The sequence below is a fragment of the Bombus bifarius genome, unplaced genomic scaffold (genome assembly GCF_011952205.1).
Source record: "Bombus bifarius isolate JDL3187 unplaced genomic scaffold, Bbif_JDL3187 scf7180000009423_frag, whole genome shotgun sequence".
In the NCBI taxonomy this organism is placed as follows: Eukaryota; Metazoa; Arthropoda; class Insecta; order Hymenoptera; family Apidae; genus Bombus; species Bombus bifarius.
In genome coordinates this window covers 1,605-16,397 of record NW_022885107.1, presented here as the reverse complement: position 1 = coordinate 16,397, position 14,793 = coordinate 1,605, and the positions used below count along the sequence as shown (strand labels likewise).

Genomic DNA, 14,793 nt, shown 5'->3' with positions numbered 1-14,793 from the left:
AGTGAATCATTTTGTTTCGACCGTTCACGGAGAGACGCGATCGCGAGATAGCACGTCAACGAGAGTTGTAAGTTCCCGTTACGATTAAATAATCGACGCCACGAACTGATCGATCCCCTTATTTCGATTATGATAATAAGGGTAGTTCAATGAAATTCCACAGAATTAACACAAATAAATTAATGTTTATTTCAACAACTTATTAACTAGAAAGATATAAATGGAACAAAAAAAATGTAACTGCGTTTTGGTTGATAAGTAATGCGCGACATACCACATGTGGTGACGGTTCGACTTCTCGAAAAGTTCTGAACGCCTTTCGATTTTTTTCGTTTTTTCTGGAAGGCGACCCCCACTACGTTCGGATCACGCCACATTCTTTTACGCGAGGTAAAATACGGGCCACGAGTCGACGTTTCTGGAAGTCGCCCTGCTTAATGAACCATGCGGTTGCCACTACAATGTTTGTTTGCCGGGCAGACGCGACGATCCGTCTGCGACATTATAGTGCCGCGATCGATAGTTAAGAATATGACCTATGGTAAGCCGCATGGCGTAACATTCTCCCCCCCCGTTGAGAGGGTACCGATCAAACTAGCGAGGTGTGGTTGAAGTTCCCATCTTATTTCGTCTCGGTGGCTAGTTGTTCGGGTTTCTCGAGATCGGGTGGAATTGGCAGTGGGACAAGCCTTTTGACGCCCCGATCCAAAATGCTCTTTGCCGTCTGAACTGTAGCTGTCCGGATGACACCATCGGCGCCTGGATGAACCTTGATAACTCGGCCCAGAGGCCAATGCATGGAGGGACCGTTGTCCTCTCCGAGGATGACGATTGTGCCCTTTTGGATGCTGTGTCCACCCTTGCTCCATTTATTGCGGTTGGTTAGCTCGTTCAAATACTCCTTATGCCAGCGGCTCCAAAAATGTTGTTTAAGCTGTTGGATATGCTGCCATTTGGAGAGTCGGTTCGATGGAATGTCCCTGAAATCTCGATCACGTAAGCACATTAATGAATCGCCAATGAGGAAATGTCCGGGAGTGAGGGCTAGGAGATCATTTGGATCGGTGGAGATAGGAGTTAGCGGGCGGGAATTGAGGACTGCTTCTATTTCTATGATAAGAGTATTACGGTGTTAAGCTCATATGTTTCTGTTTCTCCACTCGCGCTGCGCCATAATATCCTTTGATATTTCCGATCCTCTGGTCGTACGAGGAATTACCGATACATTTTCTCGATGTCGCCAGTGAGTACGTACTGATGAGCGCGGAATCTAATTAATATACAAAATAAATTGTGAATTGATTCGAGAATATAGGATTTCCCAATTTTCATGATTATCGTGATTTTTGTATAAATATATTTTTTAACATACTAATAATTGGGTACTTATACTAGCAAAGTCGTTGAGTAACAAGCCACTGATGCTAACACAAATAGCATTGTCGTAATTAAATATTTCTAAATATTCATTTTTCATTTTGAACCTGTAGAAACAATTTATTATATATACTATTAGCTAAGAAATTGCATATTTAATTAAGTCGAAATATAAAACTTAGTTATTTTGATAATTTAGAAAATAAAAAACTGACAAACATTTCAATTTAATTTATGGTTGGAAGAAAAGACAGTTATTTTTCATTAATTGAAATATTGCAATGCAGAGTACTTTCCTAAATACGGCGAGAGTATTCCTGATGGTGAAACGAGCGTTGCTTCATCGAACGCAGCTAAAGAAAACAACATCTATGTAGTTGGTGGTACGATGCCTGAAATAGAGGGCGATAAATTGTACAATACCTGTACTATTTTGGGTCCCGATGGAACTTTGATAGCAAGACACCGAAAGGTAAGTAATATATTCCTTTATGGCTTTGAATTTGAAAATATCGGGGTGAAGAAAGTGACTCTATCTAGGAATAATTTAGGAATATACATATGTACATACGTATACTATAACCAATTCTATAATTTACGTTTTATAAAATACGTTATGATACGGGAAACGCCCATTTTTGTTGTAATGTGTTTGTTGTTGTATAAATTTTTCACATACTTAAAATATTATTATACTTATTTTTTCTCCTTTTTAAACATTATTAAATGATAAGATTTTTTAATAAAAGAAATTGATAAAAACGCTGTCAGTTATTAAATAAAAAATAATTAAAGTTTAGGAGTTGGTAACTTTGATATTAAATTACAAAAGTTGCAGCAATATAATTAGCGACCACATTTTTATGTTATTAGGTACATCTATTCGACATCGACATTCCTAATAAGATTACTTTTCGAGAGAGTGATTCACTCAGTCCTGGTAATTCCCTAACGACGTTCGATGTGAAGGGCTGCAAAATAGGTATTGGCATTTGCTATGATATTAGATTCGAGGAAATGGCACGCATTTATCGGAACAAAGGTACAGTAACTTAATCGATCAATACTTAACTAGCAAAAAATTAAATATCTTTCTTAAATATATTCTATATAAAATTAATATAATCTGTAACTCTGTATAAAAAGAAGCATAATTTAAAAAACCAGTATATTTGCTGAAAATGAAACAAATAAAAGAATTAAAAGCACAATAAGAGGACTGTCCTCGCATATTCAGAAATGATGGAATGTGAACCGTGCAACTACGAAGTTAATTGGTATTCGGTGGCTTCATATTTCCTGCTTCTCTGGGTTAGGTTGCCAAATGCTGATATATCCAGCGGCATTCAATATGACCACTGGACCACTGCACTGGTCATTACTTCAGCGTTCCAGAGCGAATGATAATCAATTATACGTTGCCTGCATATCACCGGCTCGTGTTCCTTAAGCAAGTTACGTCGCATGGGGACATACACAGTTGACCAATCCCTGGGGAAAGATTCTTTACTATTTGGAAACTCAAGAGAATATGGCAGTCACCGATATCGGTAATTTACAGCTTAAAATTAAAAGCGAGAGATCCATGATGTAATTAATTTTTAGTCTCGTTAATTTATCGATTTAGCCATCTTCCTCTGTATTTGTTGAATTTATTAGTAAGCATTACTTATTACTTCGTATGTTTCTTTTTTCTAACAGATCTAAAAGTTGTTGAGGAAGTAAGGGCTCAGATACCTACATTTTCTCAGAGACGTACAGATTTGTACGACACTGTCTGTAAGAAGGAGTAACTCTACACTAAAACAGAAAATGTTTTTTTTATAATATTTCTACTACAATATCCTTTTTTTGTGAATTATTACTAATTTCTTATCATTTGTACTAAATGAATGACTCAATTAAGAAAACCAAAACGTTATAAATAATAATCTGTATATCTTGTGTATCAACATGTAATTGGATATTATAATAATATAGGAATGCTATAATAATATAGGATAATAATATAGGAGAATAATAATATAGAAAAAAATACATGCTTTTAAACACCTTTAATATCGATCACATAAATTGTTATAATTCACAATGATTACGCATACATAAAAGACCCCTTGATAGTAAAATTTACGATCAAAAGGCAATTACGTATCGTTTAACAACATTTAATTTATAACACCTTTTAAACATTTAGACAGATTAACACATAACACTTCTTATATATAAACATCAATTCGAAGTTATCAGCTTGGAGAAATTGGTCGATTAATACCTGTAGATTGTCTGTCTCGATGAAAGAATTAAAGAGAGCAAAAACATGATAATGCCGCTAATATAATATTCCTTTTTTCTTGTATCTGTCTGCCTCTCAGGTCGTTTTACTAATTACAATAAGTAATTTCGACTTCTTTGCGCTCTCTTTTAACGCATTCGAGACCGAAAGAAATTCATATCAGTCAGTAGGCAAGGGTATAATATACATATTTTATATATAACTTATGTAGTAATGTATATATCATGTTAATTTCATATTTTTTTCAATATAGAATTATTATACATATATATATATATATATATATATATATATATATATATATAACTGTACATAATACATTATAGAATAACATAGTATATAATTTTATATTTTAAAAATATGAGGCATACTATTTAAGATTGTCAGCAACAATTTAAGATTGAAAGCAGCGACTGATTTCCGTTGAGATAATAGGGGTGATTGAGTTTGTATAACACTGTGATTCACTGAATTATAAATTATATATTTCCAACACTTAGATTACACTGACGTAGAGAAATAAATAGTTAACAACTTGTCGCACGAAGATGTGATAGATATGTACGCTAGAGCAGGGCTCTTATAATGGAAATTAATGTATTAATGGACTTAGCACTATAATATATTTAGGAGAGAAGATGTATGTTCGACAACACCGAGAACCGACAAAAGATTTTCGTGAAGTATGCGACTCTCGCGCTATGTGTAGACTGCCGCGTTAGGCGTTATTTTTTAGACTGTCTGTCGCTCTTTTTCTAATACGGAAGAAAAGTTCGGTGTGGGTGTGCCCCTGTGCCTAAAGAACGCGGATTCGTTGTTCCCACTTTCGTTAGGAAAAGTGAGGGTAACGCACCGCGGTGTCGATTGGTCATGACCTGCACTACTGCTCGAAGGGATGAGTAGGAAGTCTCCTACCATCGTGGTGGATAGATGACTGTGTGCGTGAGGAAAACATAGCTTGTTTTATTAGAGGGCTATTCGGATTTTCCTAATGGGTGCATACCCGCTTTCTCCGTGTTTTAAGTACGCCTAATAAACCCAAGGACCTCTCTAAAAACCGACTGTGTTTCGAGAATATTTTTAAGCTTTAGAAATTCTTCAAGACAAACGGATTGAAGACACATGGCGAAACAATACAGGGAAGTGAAAGTTATGGTGGGTCCTTAGGTTTATTGAGGGTCGAAGTGACGTTACGCAGGCTGGTTGTTGTCCGGTGGCGCGAGCTGGCGCGGGCTGGCGTGCAGATGTTTTAGGCGGCGTAACAACAAGGAAGATCCTAGAAAATGAGAAGGGTGGATTAGAAGAACGAATAAAACTCGAAGAAGATACAAAAGAAGAAACTACAGAGACAGAAGTCAATTCAAAAGGTATATTAAATAATAAGTGCGATTTACTTGATACCGAAAGAGCTATTGAAATTAATGATACGGTTCAAGATATTAAATTTACTGAAGGTAGAAGCCGCACTCAAAATGATATGGAAGATGTAGTAGAAGATTCACAAGAATTATCTAATAAAAGTAAGTTATCAGAAATAAGGATTGCACTTAACAAAATTGAATATACAAAAACTATTTTACGGAATAAAAAGAATTCATTAGAAAGAGAAAGAGGAGTAAGGAAAAAGAAGAAAATGTACAGACAGAAATTATTTCAAAAAATATATCAGATGATAAATGTGATTTGCTTTAGAAAAAAAAAAAAAATATTATCCACAAACTACATTAGGAATTTATCTATTTTAGTGAGGAGAAAGAGAAAGGATAGAGGAGTTGATCAATAGACTGTGGATTTTGAAGCGTTTATGAAAAACTTACAATTTTAATAAAATATTCAATGTAAAGTCTTTGTTATAATATTCAGATAGATAGATGAAAAAAATACTGAATTTGCATAATTACTCATGGCTTACTGATCAATCATGCGACCCGTTCAGAGGTAACTCGAGTTGTAAAGGCGACAATTTATTAAAAATGGTATATCTGACGTACGATGCATTTGCTCATGTTAAACTATTTAAATAAGTATAAAAATCAAGCGAAAAAAAATCTACTGAGAATAATGTTGAACTAGTTAATAATAATAAATCATATAGTGAAACACAAACCTTAAATCAAGATTTTAAGTTCAAAAAAAAAAAAGAAAAAAAAGAAGAAAGAAGTTGATAAAATGACAGCAACATGTAGCAGCAGGCGAGAGAAAATAAGCCAAATTTCTAAAAGAAGAAACGATGCTCAAGAACTCGAAATTTCTCGAGTGGATATGCTAAACAACGAATTTAATGAACAGTTGAAAGAACGTGAAACAGCAATAGAAGACTTACATCAAATGTTAAAGCATCAATCGGAAATTCATAAAGTTACCTTAAATGAAGCAAGTTTGAAAATAGGAGAACTCTCTGATAAAATAAAATGTTTTAAAGGAAAAGATAGCCAGATACCGAAACGTAATGAATTACTCGAAGAAGAACAGAATAAATGGAGAAGTTTAGAAAAAATGATTACAGAAAAACTTGAAGAAGAAAAATCCCGTTAGGAAACAGCTGAAGACGAAGTGAGAAAGCTTTCCAAATATAACGAGCAACTTCTAAAAGATTATCAAGAAATCCATAAAAAAAAAAAAGAAAAAAAAGGTAAAGAATTAAACATGTACCTCAACTGAAAGATAAAATCAATCGACAGGATTTATATGCGAAGAACATAAGAACACAATATATAGAACAGCACAAGATGATCGAAAAATTGAGAGCAAAAGGAAAACGTGTGCATAATAAAGGTAAAGAGAACACATAATGTATCTTCACCAGGGGCGCGTGATCCAAAACTAAATAATAAAATAAAAGGTTTTGTTACTGAAAAGTTAGAGAGATTTCATGACAACAAAAGCATTGCCTGTGCATAGTGCAGTGTATCAATGTGCACTAAAAATGCAAGCAACGTGACGATTACTTTTAGAACACCACAAGCACCACGAAAACACAATCAAGATCAAACAAGATCAAGTTCAAAAGTGAAGTTACGTGAGCTTATTACTGCTAACGACCAAAAATTGAATTACGATCCCGAGCATCAACTCGCTGATCTTCAAGTAGAATGTTCCGTCAAAGACAGGACGACACAAGAGCTCGAGAAGCACATAGAGGATGTCACGTCGATTCGGGGTAATTTCACGTTCCGCACGCAAGGTGAGAAATTCGTACTTAAATTTTGATTGTTATTAGAAAATTTATTGAACACTGACAGAGTAACGATACAGAATGGTCAAACAGCACAGAAAAGAATGTTCTTACAACGACTCGAGAGGTACTTTTTTATATCAAGGACCCGGCTCCTGTGGAGGGGCTATCGCTGGATGCCGGTCACATAGGGTTTCTATTACTGCTTAGCCATCATTTTGCTGGCCAAGGTATGTGAGACATAACCATCCTTTCGTTGCGTTCTCACGACCACCGTGACATTCCCCCCTCCTTAGCTTCGCTTTGTTCCGCTAAAGCGTAAGGCTCTGGTAGGGCTTCTAAGTTGAATGATCCCCTCATCTTCGTCTTCGGTGATATTTTGGAAGGTGACCGTCCTTGGTACTGTTGATGTTTGATCGATCCTATTTACGCGAGCGGTAGGGCAGAGTATTTTGATACGTACATTTTTAGGAAATGATCGGCGTAGACATTCGAAAAGTTTACATTTGTACATTACATATATTGTTCCTAGTCCTAGGGCTATGATTCCTAATATTTGTAGTGTGGATATGCCATATTCCTTCAATGAATTTATGCGTCGCTCAAATTCCAGGGTACTGATTTGTGTTTGTAATGTGTCGAGGTTGGCTTTATATTGGTTAAAATTGTGAGTTACTTTTGGAGCTGTTTCTAATATTTTCTCTAATATTGGAACATCTGTTTCTTCGAAGCTGTATATGCTATTCTTAAATTTGATTTCGTAAGAGATATTTTTATGTGATCCTCCTATTTTCATAATATTATGATCGTATGTGATTATGCACCCGGTTTTACTGCTAATTAAGCTTGGTTGTCTAATTTCTAGGATTTTATGTGTCTTACATAACACGTCGATTTGTACATTTTTCGCAGGAATAATAATATAATGGTTTTCCGTCTGCAAAGGTACGAACGTCAATTCTTCCAGCTTGAAGACAGCAGTCGGGCAAGTTTTGACCGTCTGTCGATTAGTAATTAATTCTGATCTGCATTCAGGTGAATTGATTCTATTGTGACTCGGTTGAGTTCTTTTACAAATGTGGATGATTGCCGTTCGTTTACAATATTTGTTTAAGTAGTGACTATCGACAAAGGTGTATTGTTCTGAGTCGGTTAGTATCAAATCAGTTTCTATTACAGGCGCAATGAATACAGAGTTTTGTTTGGAAGGTATCGGTTAAATTTTAGTTATTTTCCATTCATTGTTTTCCAAAAGCGGCACAGTTATTGTATATATAAGTTTGTTATCTCTTATCCATACCTTTAGTTTGCTTAGATCTAGAATTAGTTGAAAGTTTTGAACTGAAGGTTCGATATGGTTAGTCATAAAGTTTTGTCTCGTTATTTGGTCAAGTGTTTTTAAGAATTGTTCGGGTTCTATAACTTGTGGGTTTATGATTCCTTGTTTCCCTAACATAACAGTGTTAAAAATTTCGTCGATGTTTATATGGAGTTCTGATATGGTAGATTCGGTTTGAATTAATAGGGAGACTAATATTTCGTTTTTTTCATTGTGGTTTTCAATCTTGTGTATATCGTTGGCTAAGTTTTCAAGTTGATTTGTTTTGGTATTGTCTAGCACGCGTTTGATGAGTGCGGTTTGGTTACTAAGAATTGTTTTTATTTTATTGTTGGAATCAAATAATGTATCGATGTTCTTGTTAATGAGTTCTAAATCGTTTTCGTCGAGAGTTCCGAATAAAGTTTTGGATACTGAGCCTATGACATTGAGCAATCCGCGTTTGCTTTTATAACGCAATAATAATTTGAGTTGCCGAGTCAGGTTTTGAAGATTTCTGTACTTAAATTTTAGGCTGCTTATTTCTGGTATGTAAGCGCAAGGTGGTTTACATTGACGGTCTATTAAATCTATTACGCGTTGTAATCTATTAACTTGGTCAATTGGATCGTTAAGGCCTACTATAAGGGTGATATCTATTTGTTCGTTGTACAGATAGCAATTGTCAATGTGTTCCAGGAATATGTTGGCGTAATTCAATGGTTTTACTTCTAGATCGCTTCTAATGTACTCGAGTGTTATGATGATCCATATTATGGTCTTCTTCCTGAAAGGTAGGGTTTTAGCCTGTTACCGTGGATTCTTTGCGTGTGACCGTTGGAATATTCGATAAGATAGGTGGGTGGATTGGATGAGAGGATTTCTGCAGGTCCTAGCCATTCGTGGTCTAGCTTGTTAGTTTTGTGATCGTTATGTACCCATACTTTATCTTTTACTCGGAATATCGTCTGTGTTTTAATAATTTTTCGCATTTGATCCCTCTGGTATCGCTTTTTGTTAGATTCGGTAACTCGTCTTGCTTTAGCTATATAGGCGTTGTGTCGATTTTTCCAGAGGTTAAACAATTGTTCTCTGGTTAGGCTAGGAGTGGTTGATATTGAGGATGGCATGTTAGCTTGTCGTCCAAATGTTAGTTCGAATGGGGTATGTCCGGTCGTCTCGTGTACTGAAGTATTATATCCCATGCATATTAATTTTAAGTTTTCATCCCAGTCGTTCTGTCGGTCGGTCGTACAAGTTCGAATAAGGTCCTTTACTACGGCATGCGTTCGTTCAAGGGATCCGTTAGATTGTGGATGGAAAGAAGTGGTTTTTATGTGTCGGATTTTGAAAGCCCTTTCAAATGTGTCCATCAATTTACATACGAAATTTCGTCCCATGTCCGTCAGAATACTTTTTGGTGCGGAAAATATGTACACATAGTGATCCAAAAGTTCGTTAATGGTTGAGTTGGCTGTTTGGTCTTTTAAGGATATGAGGATGAGATATTTGGTTAATTGATCTTGGATAGACAGGATAAACTGATTGCCCCGTTTGGTTTTGGTGAGAGGTCCGAATATGTCCATTGCGATTTTGTCATTAGGATTAAGCGGTGTGTCAGTTATCATAGGTTGTTCCTTGGCCCTGATACGATTTAGCTTTTCTCGTTGGCAGGTTTCGCAGTTTTGTATGAATTCTGTAACGTCTTGTTCTAGGTTTGTCCAGTGATGGTGCTCTTGTATTCGTTTCACGGTGCGGTGTATACCTAAGTGTCCTACTAATTCGTTATGATTTTCGCGTAGTATCGTTTGTTTTTGTTCGTTATCGTAGTCTACTGGCGGATCTTGTCCAAATATTAATTTAATTTGAGGGAATCTAGTTGTTAGAAACCTTAGCATGAGTTGAATATTTACCTTTTCTAACGTGCTGAAGCTATTGTCGTTTATTCCTATTTGTAAGCGTCCGGTTCGGTGTTTAATAAAGTGTTTGGTTAATTGACGCAACCAATGCTGTTCGTTAAAGTCTCCCAGTTCGGTCTTTGTAATTTGTTTAAAGTGTGGTCTGTTAGGTTTTTGGGTTATCGGAGCTGGGGTGATATTGATTTTCCAGTCTATATACTCGTCATAATAGTCCGGGTTTTCTACATTGGGTTGGATTTCTTCATTAGTGATAGGATACAATCGGGATAGAGCATCTGCAGCTGTATTTTCTTTTCCTTTTTTTGTATTCGATTTCATAATCGTACTCCTCGAGTCTCAAACGCCATCGCATGAGTCTCGATGAGGGGTCTTTAACATTCTTTAACCATTTCAAGGCTTGATGATCGCTTTGAATTTTAAATTTTCTACCAAGTAGGTATTGTCTTAGTCTTTTGATTGACCATACTATTGCTAATAACTCTTTCTCGGTTGTGGAATAATTCTTTTCAGGAGGGTTCAAAGTTCGGGATATATAACAGCATGGATGTCCGTCTTGGGAGAGTATTGCTCCTAAAAATGATATTGCATAATTTACAATTATTTTCGATAGCTTACGTCAGTATGTTGGAGTGTAAACTATAAAATATTCAAAAACTGATACCATTTAGACATAATTTAGAAAAACAATAAATTGCGGAAACCGATAGTTAAAACTCGATACGATCGATACTCCAAAACTCTAATCCTAATAATTACTCAGCAATAATAACCGATAATTCATGTTGATTAATGTTTGAACTCCGTTTTTTTTCTGTATGGGTATACAAATTTTATACAGTTTGATAAAGCGAAATTAAATTATCATCTTTTTGTACTACTTCAAACATTGAGATTTGTCATCTTCAAGGTCGATCACACATAGTTTCAGATTGCGGAGTTGCAAGGGTAATTAATTTTGCAATCGGTTTTCCTTTGATATAGATGTGAATACAAATAGCCATTGATTGACAATATACCGAAGCAATTCTAGTTTAATTTGAAGTCATCGATCCTTTGATATTTTTGGAAGAATAGTAAAAGTACAGAGAAAATAAGAAAAAATGGCGTTAACTAAAAGATAGCTCCAATGTATCTCATAAATATTATCTATATATCATTTGTAAGATGTAAGTGACCAAGATATCGAATTATACAAAAATTGTATGTAATGATTAATACTTGAACGTTACTTACATTTATGTACATGAAAATTTGATCTTTTATTAACTAAGTTATTGATCGACAAAATGACTTCCTACATAATTCTCCGCCTGAACTGAAATGCATATCTTTTTTTACGCAAGCCTTATGTGTAGCTAGCAACGAGCAAACAGATTAATTACTTTACACACGGTCGTATCTTATTTGCTGTAGGCGAGTTCTCTCGTGTAATCAACGAAGTACTCAACTTTAAAGCGATAACAGAAGAACATTATTGTATCGACAAAAATCATACTTTTTTCAAAGAAATATGTAACTCGTATTTTTTTTAAAGCAACCCTCATAACGTATTGAATAAAATAATCATACATTTTTTTTGTTCAACATTTGTAAAATACGATATTATCAAGATCACCAAGGAGGTAATCTTCAATTCTTAATGAATATAATAAAAAACATAATTAATGATTGTTTGATGGTTTTATTATTATCTCTATAATACAAAAGCACAACATCGTGTCAACAGTTTATATAGTTCGTATGTTTCTGTAGGAATTGTTGGAATACAACGATATCAGTCGCATGCGGATAGAGTGTTTGATCGTACAGATTCTTCCATTCGTTGCCCAGCGCCATCCCCACTAGCGTACGTTCGTTAGATGTACCGCGGCGGCTGGCGCGTGCATGCTCTTCCGAGAACTCGGCGGAAGAAACATAAGGATATGGATGGAACATTGGGCACGTCGGTGTCGCGCCTTGACAGCGTAGCGCTTTGTATCGAGAAGCTGCTAGAAGGTTCCGTGGCACGTGACGTTACACAGACATCTACTCAGGTCACACTCATTATAGAGAGTGGGGGTTCAAAATCTTTACAAGCGCCACAGGTCACTAAGGCAGTCAGTCTGTAAATAACTAGCCAACTGTCTACATTCCAGAACGCACATTTATAACTCTCGAAATAATTGTTTAATAAATATCACATTATATTATTTCAACATAAACATTGTGTCTTCCACAGAATATTAATCCTAATTCCAAGATTAAATTCTAACAGGAATACACAAATAATAGTTCTCTATCACGACGTAATCTAAAGGGAAAACCCTAACTAAATGACAAAAATATCGGTAATAACTGGAACTAATGAATGTTAAAAGCAATCAGTATATTCCATACAAACTTCCATCAACACGATTCGTTCTTCATTCTCTCAACACACTAAGACCGCAATCTTTAAACGCTTATAAAACCATAAGCAATCGTGAAGTTTAAAATTCGCTAACTGGGCGTCTCTCAATCCAGTTTTTGATCTTGGGAAGGAGGAGGACCTTTTTCTCCAGCAGCTTCAGATTCTCGTAATTCTCGATCAGATCAGACTTGTACATAAAGTTCAAATAATCGAGCAGAGCAACGAATGTTAAATCAGCCCAAGAGAGAGTACCATCGTAGAAGTAGCCGTCATTTTCCTTCACTTGCTGGTCCAAACGTTCTAAAATGAACAGCAGCGTCTCTTCAGCAGCCTTGCGTTTTGCAGCTTTGACCTTCTCGTCCTCCTCATAGTGGAAGGCGGCAATTTCTGAAAATTTGTTTTCAGTTAAATACTATTCGCTAATGTTATACTAATTTGAATACAGTGTTGTGCGAAATTTAAATGATACTGAAGATAGAATTACAATCCTTTTTAATCCTTTGTCTTGTATTGTTGACATACGTGTATCGTTCGATTAAATCAAATATTAAATCGGATTTCAACTAATAAATACCTGAACAGATATGTGCTATCTGTTATCAAGATTCTCATAAGATTTATGCAAAACAGCACTGGATACTCACTATGACGAATATCATGAATAGTATCAACAGTGGCATCAATATGAAGATTTGCCCAGTCAGTCTTTCCAGCTAAGTCATATTGTTTGGCTAAGTAACGGCAAATAGCTGTAGACCGAGCAACCTTCCTTCTATCAGCTACGAGCATAGGAAGCTGGCCATAAGGAGTCACTAAAAACATACAACTAATAGAATCAAAGATTCTATCGAACAAACAGATTATGATGCTTCTTAAATATCTAGCTTCCTGTTATCTGTTTTGGAAAGATATAATTTAATTTATTGATAATTTATCAGCAAACAAAGGGCATTGTCTCCTTAACAATACCTATTGTTCTCCCACATATCTTATAGAGCAATGGAGAGTAAACAATAATCTCTGTTATACTCTGCATAATTGTGTTCTACTTTATTTAGCTACTTTAGTTAAATTAGGAAAGATGAGATTTAAGAAACAGAATTTCTTTAAATTTTAAGCTTACAGGGCTTTATTTCTGGCCAGACGTCCTTTTTGATACGTTCATCTTCAAATGGAATACTAGCATAGCTGAAGAAGAACGGATTGGTTCTGCCAATGCCGTAACTGGGAAGTAAGTCAATTTATAGAGCGGCATCTTCCTGGAAGTATAATATATACAAAGTAAAAACAAAGAATCATTGATGACAAGAATTATATTATTACAAATTATGAAGTACAAGACAATTTAAGTAAAAAGCATCAACTACTAACTACTCGCATAGCTATTTGTATCTTTATATTTTAATATAGCTTAGATATAAAAAGAATATTATTTTTGGATGTAATAATGTATAAACTTGCGCCAAATATTATAACAAAATATTGCACTTTCTATTTAAGTAGGATAGACATATTACCGGCATTTATCTTTTTTCTATAGCAATGAAATTGTTTATAAAAAAGTTTATAAGAAAACTATCAATTAATGCAAACAACGCATTTCAAAATATTAATTACATTCGCACGATTCGTTATCTCTAGTATTAATTTAACCATATGGTTCTATACACCCAAGACCCTCTAACAGTAATTTAGTACCATTACTAGTCGTATGTACAATGTATGTTTGTAGACAACTTTCGTAACTACAAAACATTTAGCATGATTATATATTCTTCCAAACTTAAGAAACATTTTCTAATTGCATACTTAAATTTATCGATCAATTATGAACATATGATAACATTTATTTCTTTCAACTACTAATTTTCAAATCCTCTGCTGTTCCGTTAATTGAACGACGCGCCGACTTTTCCTACAAGTATCTTGTATCTTATCTGTATTATTTAGTTATCAATAAAGAAGAAACATTTTCTAATTGTATACTTAAATTTATCGATCAATTATGAACATGTAATAACATTTATTTCTTTCAACTACTAATTTTTAAATCATCTGCTGTTCGGTTAATTGAAGGATGTCGGCTTTCTGTAGAAGTATTTCATATTTATTATTTAATTATGAATAAGGAAAAAACATACAAAATATAGTTTTTAAACGGTTTATTATTTATAAAGAGAAACTTTGACTCAGGATATATATACTATATATATACTATTTACTTACAATTTTTTTTTTAAGACTTCAAAGTCGAAACAAGCACAGGAAATTTCCAAGCCGGTTAACAGAAACTTGAATGAGACAAAAATAACCTTTAGATCT

At 34.8% G+C, this 14,793-nt stretch overlaps 2 protein-coding genes across 2 annotated transcripts; both read right to left on the bottom strand.

The window, feature by feature from the left end:
- Positions 1-7,051: 7,051 nt before the first annotated feature.
- Positions 7,052-8,001, bottom strand: LOC117215156. The gene has a single exon (XM_033461578.1). It carries the CDS (start codon positions 7,639-7,641, stop codon positions 7,138-7,140), a length of 504 nt encoding a protein of 167 aa, XP_033317469.1. The 5' UTR covers positions 7,642-8,001; the 3' UTR covers positions 7,052-7,137.
- Positions 8,002-12,337: 4,336 nt separating this feature from the next.
- Positions 12,338-13,628, bottom strand: LOC117215154 (glutathione S-transferase-like). The gene is made up of 3 exons (XM_033461577.1): positions 13,595-13,628; positions 13,116-13,283; positions 12,338-12,858 (listed from the first exon to the last, which is right to left on the bottom strand). Exons 2-3 carry the CDS (start codon positions 13,258-13,260, stop codon positions 12,551-12,553), a joined length of 453 nt encoding a protein of 150 aa, XP_033317468.1. The 5' UTR covers positions 13,261-13,283; positions 13,595-13,628; the 3' UTR covers positions 12,338-12,550.
- Positions 13,629-14,793: the final 1,165 nt, after the last annotated feature.

Excerpts from the sequence above, each read along its gene's own strand:
- LOC117215154 (XM_033461577.1), bottom strand. The coding sequence starts at position 13,260 with ATGCTCGTAGCTGATAGAAGGAAGGTTGCTCGGTCTACAGCTATTTGC. Across the intron at positions 12,859-13,115 it reads TATTCATGATATTCGTCATA|AAATTGCCGCCTTCCACTAT; the intron begins GTGAGTATCCAG and ends ACAAATTTTCAG.
- LOC117215156 (XM_033461578.1), bottom strand. The coding sequence starts at position 7,641 with ATGAAAATAGGAGGATCACATAAAAATATCTCTTACGAAATCAAATTT.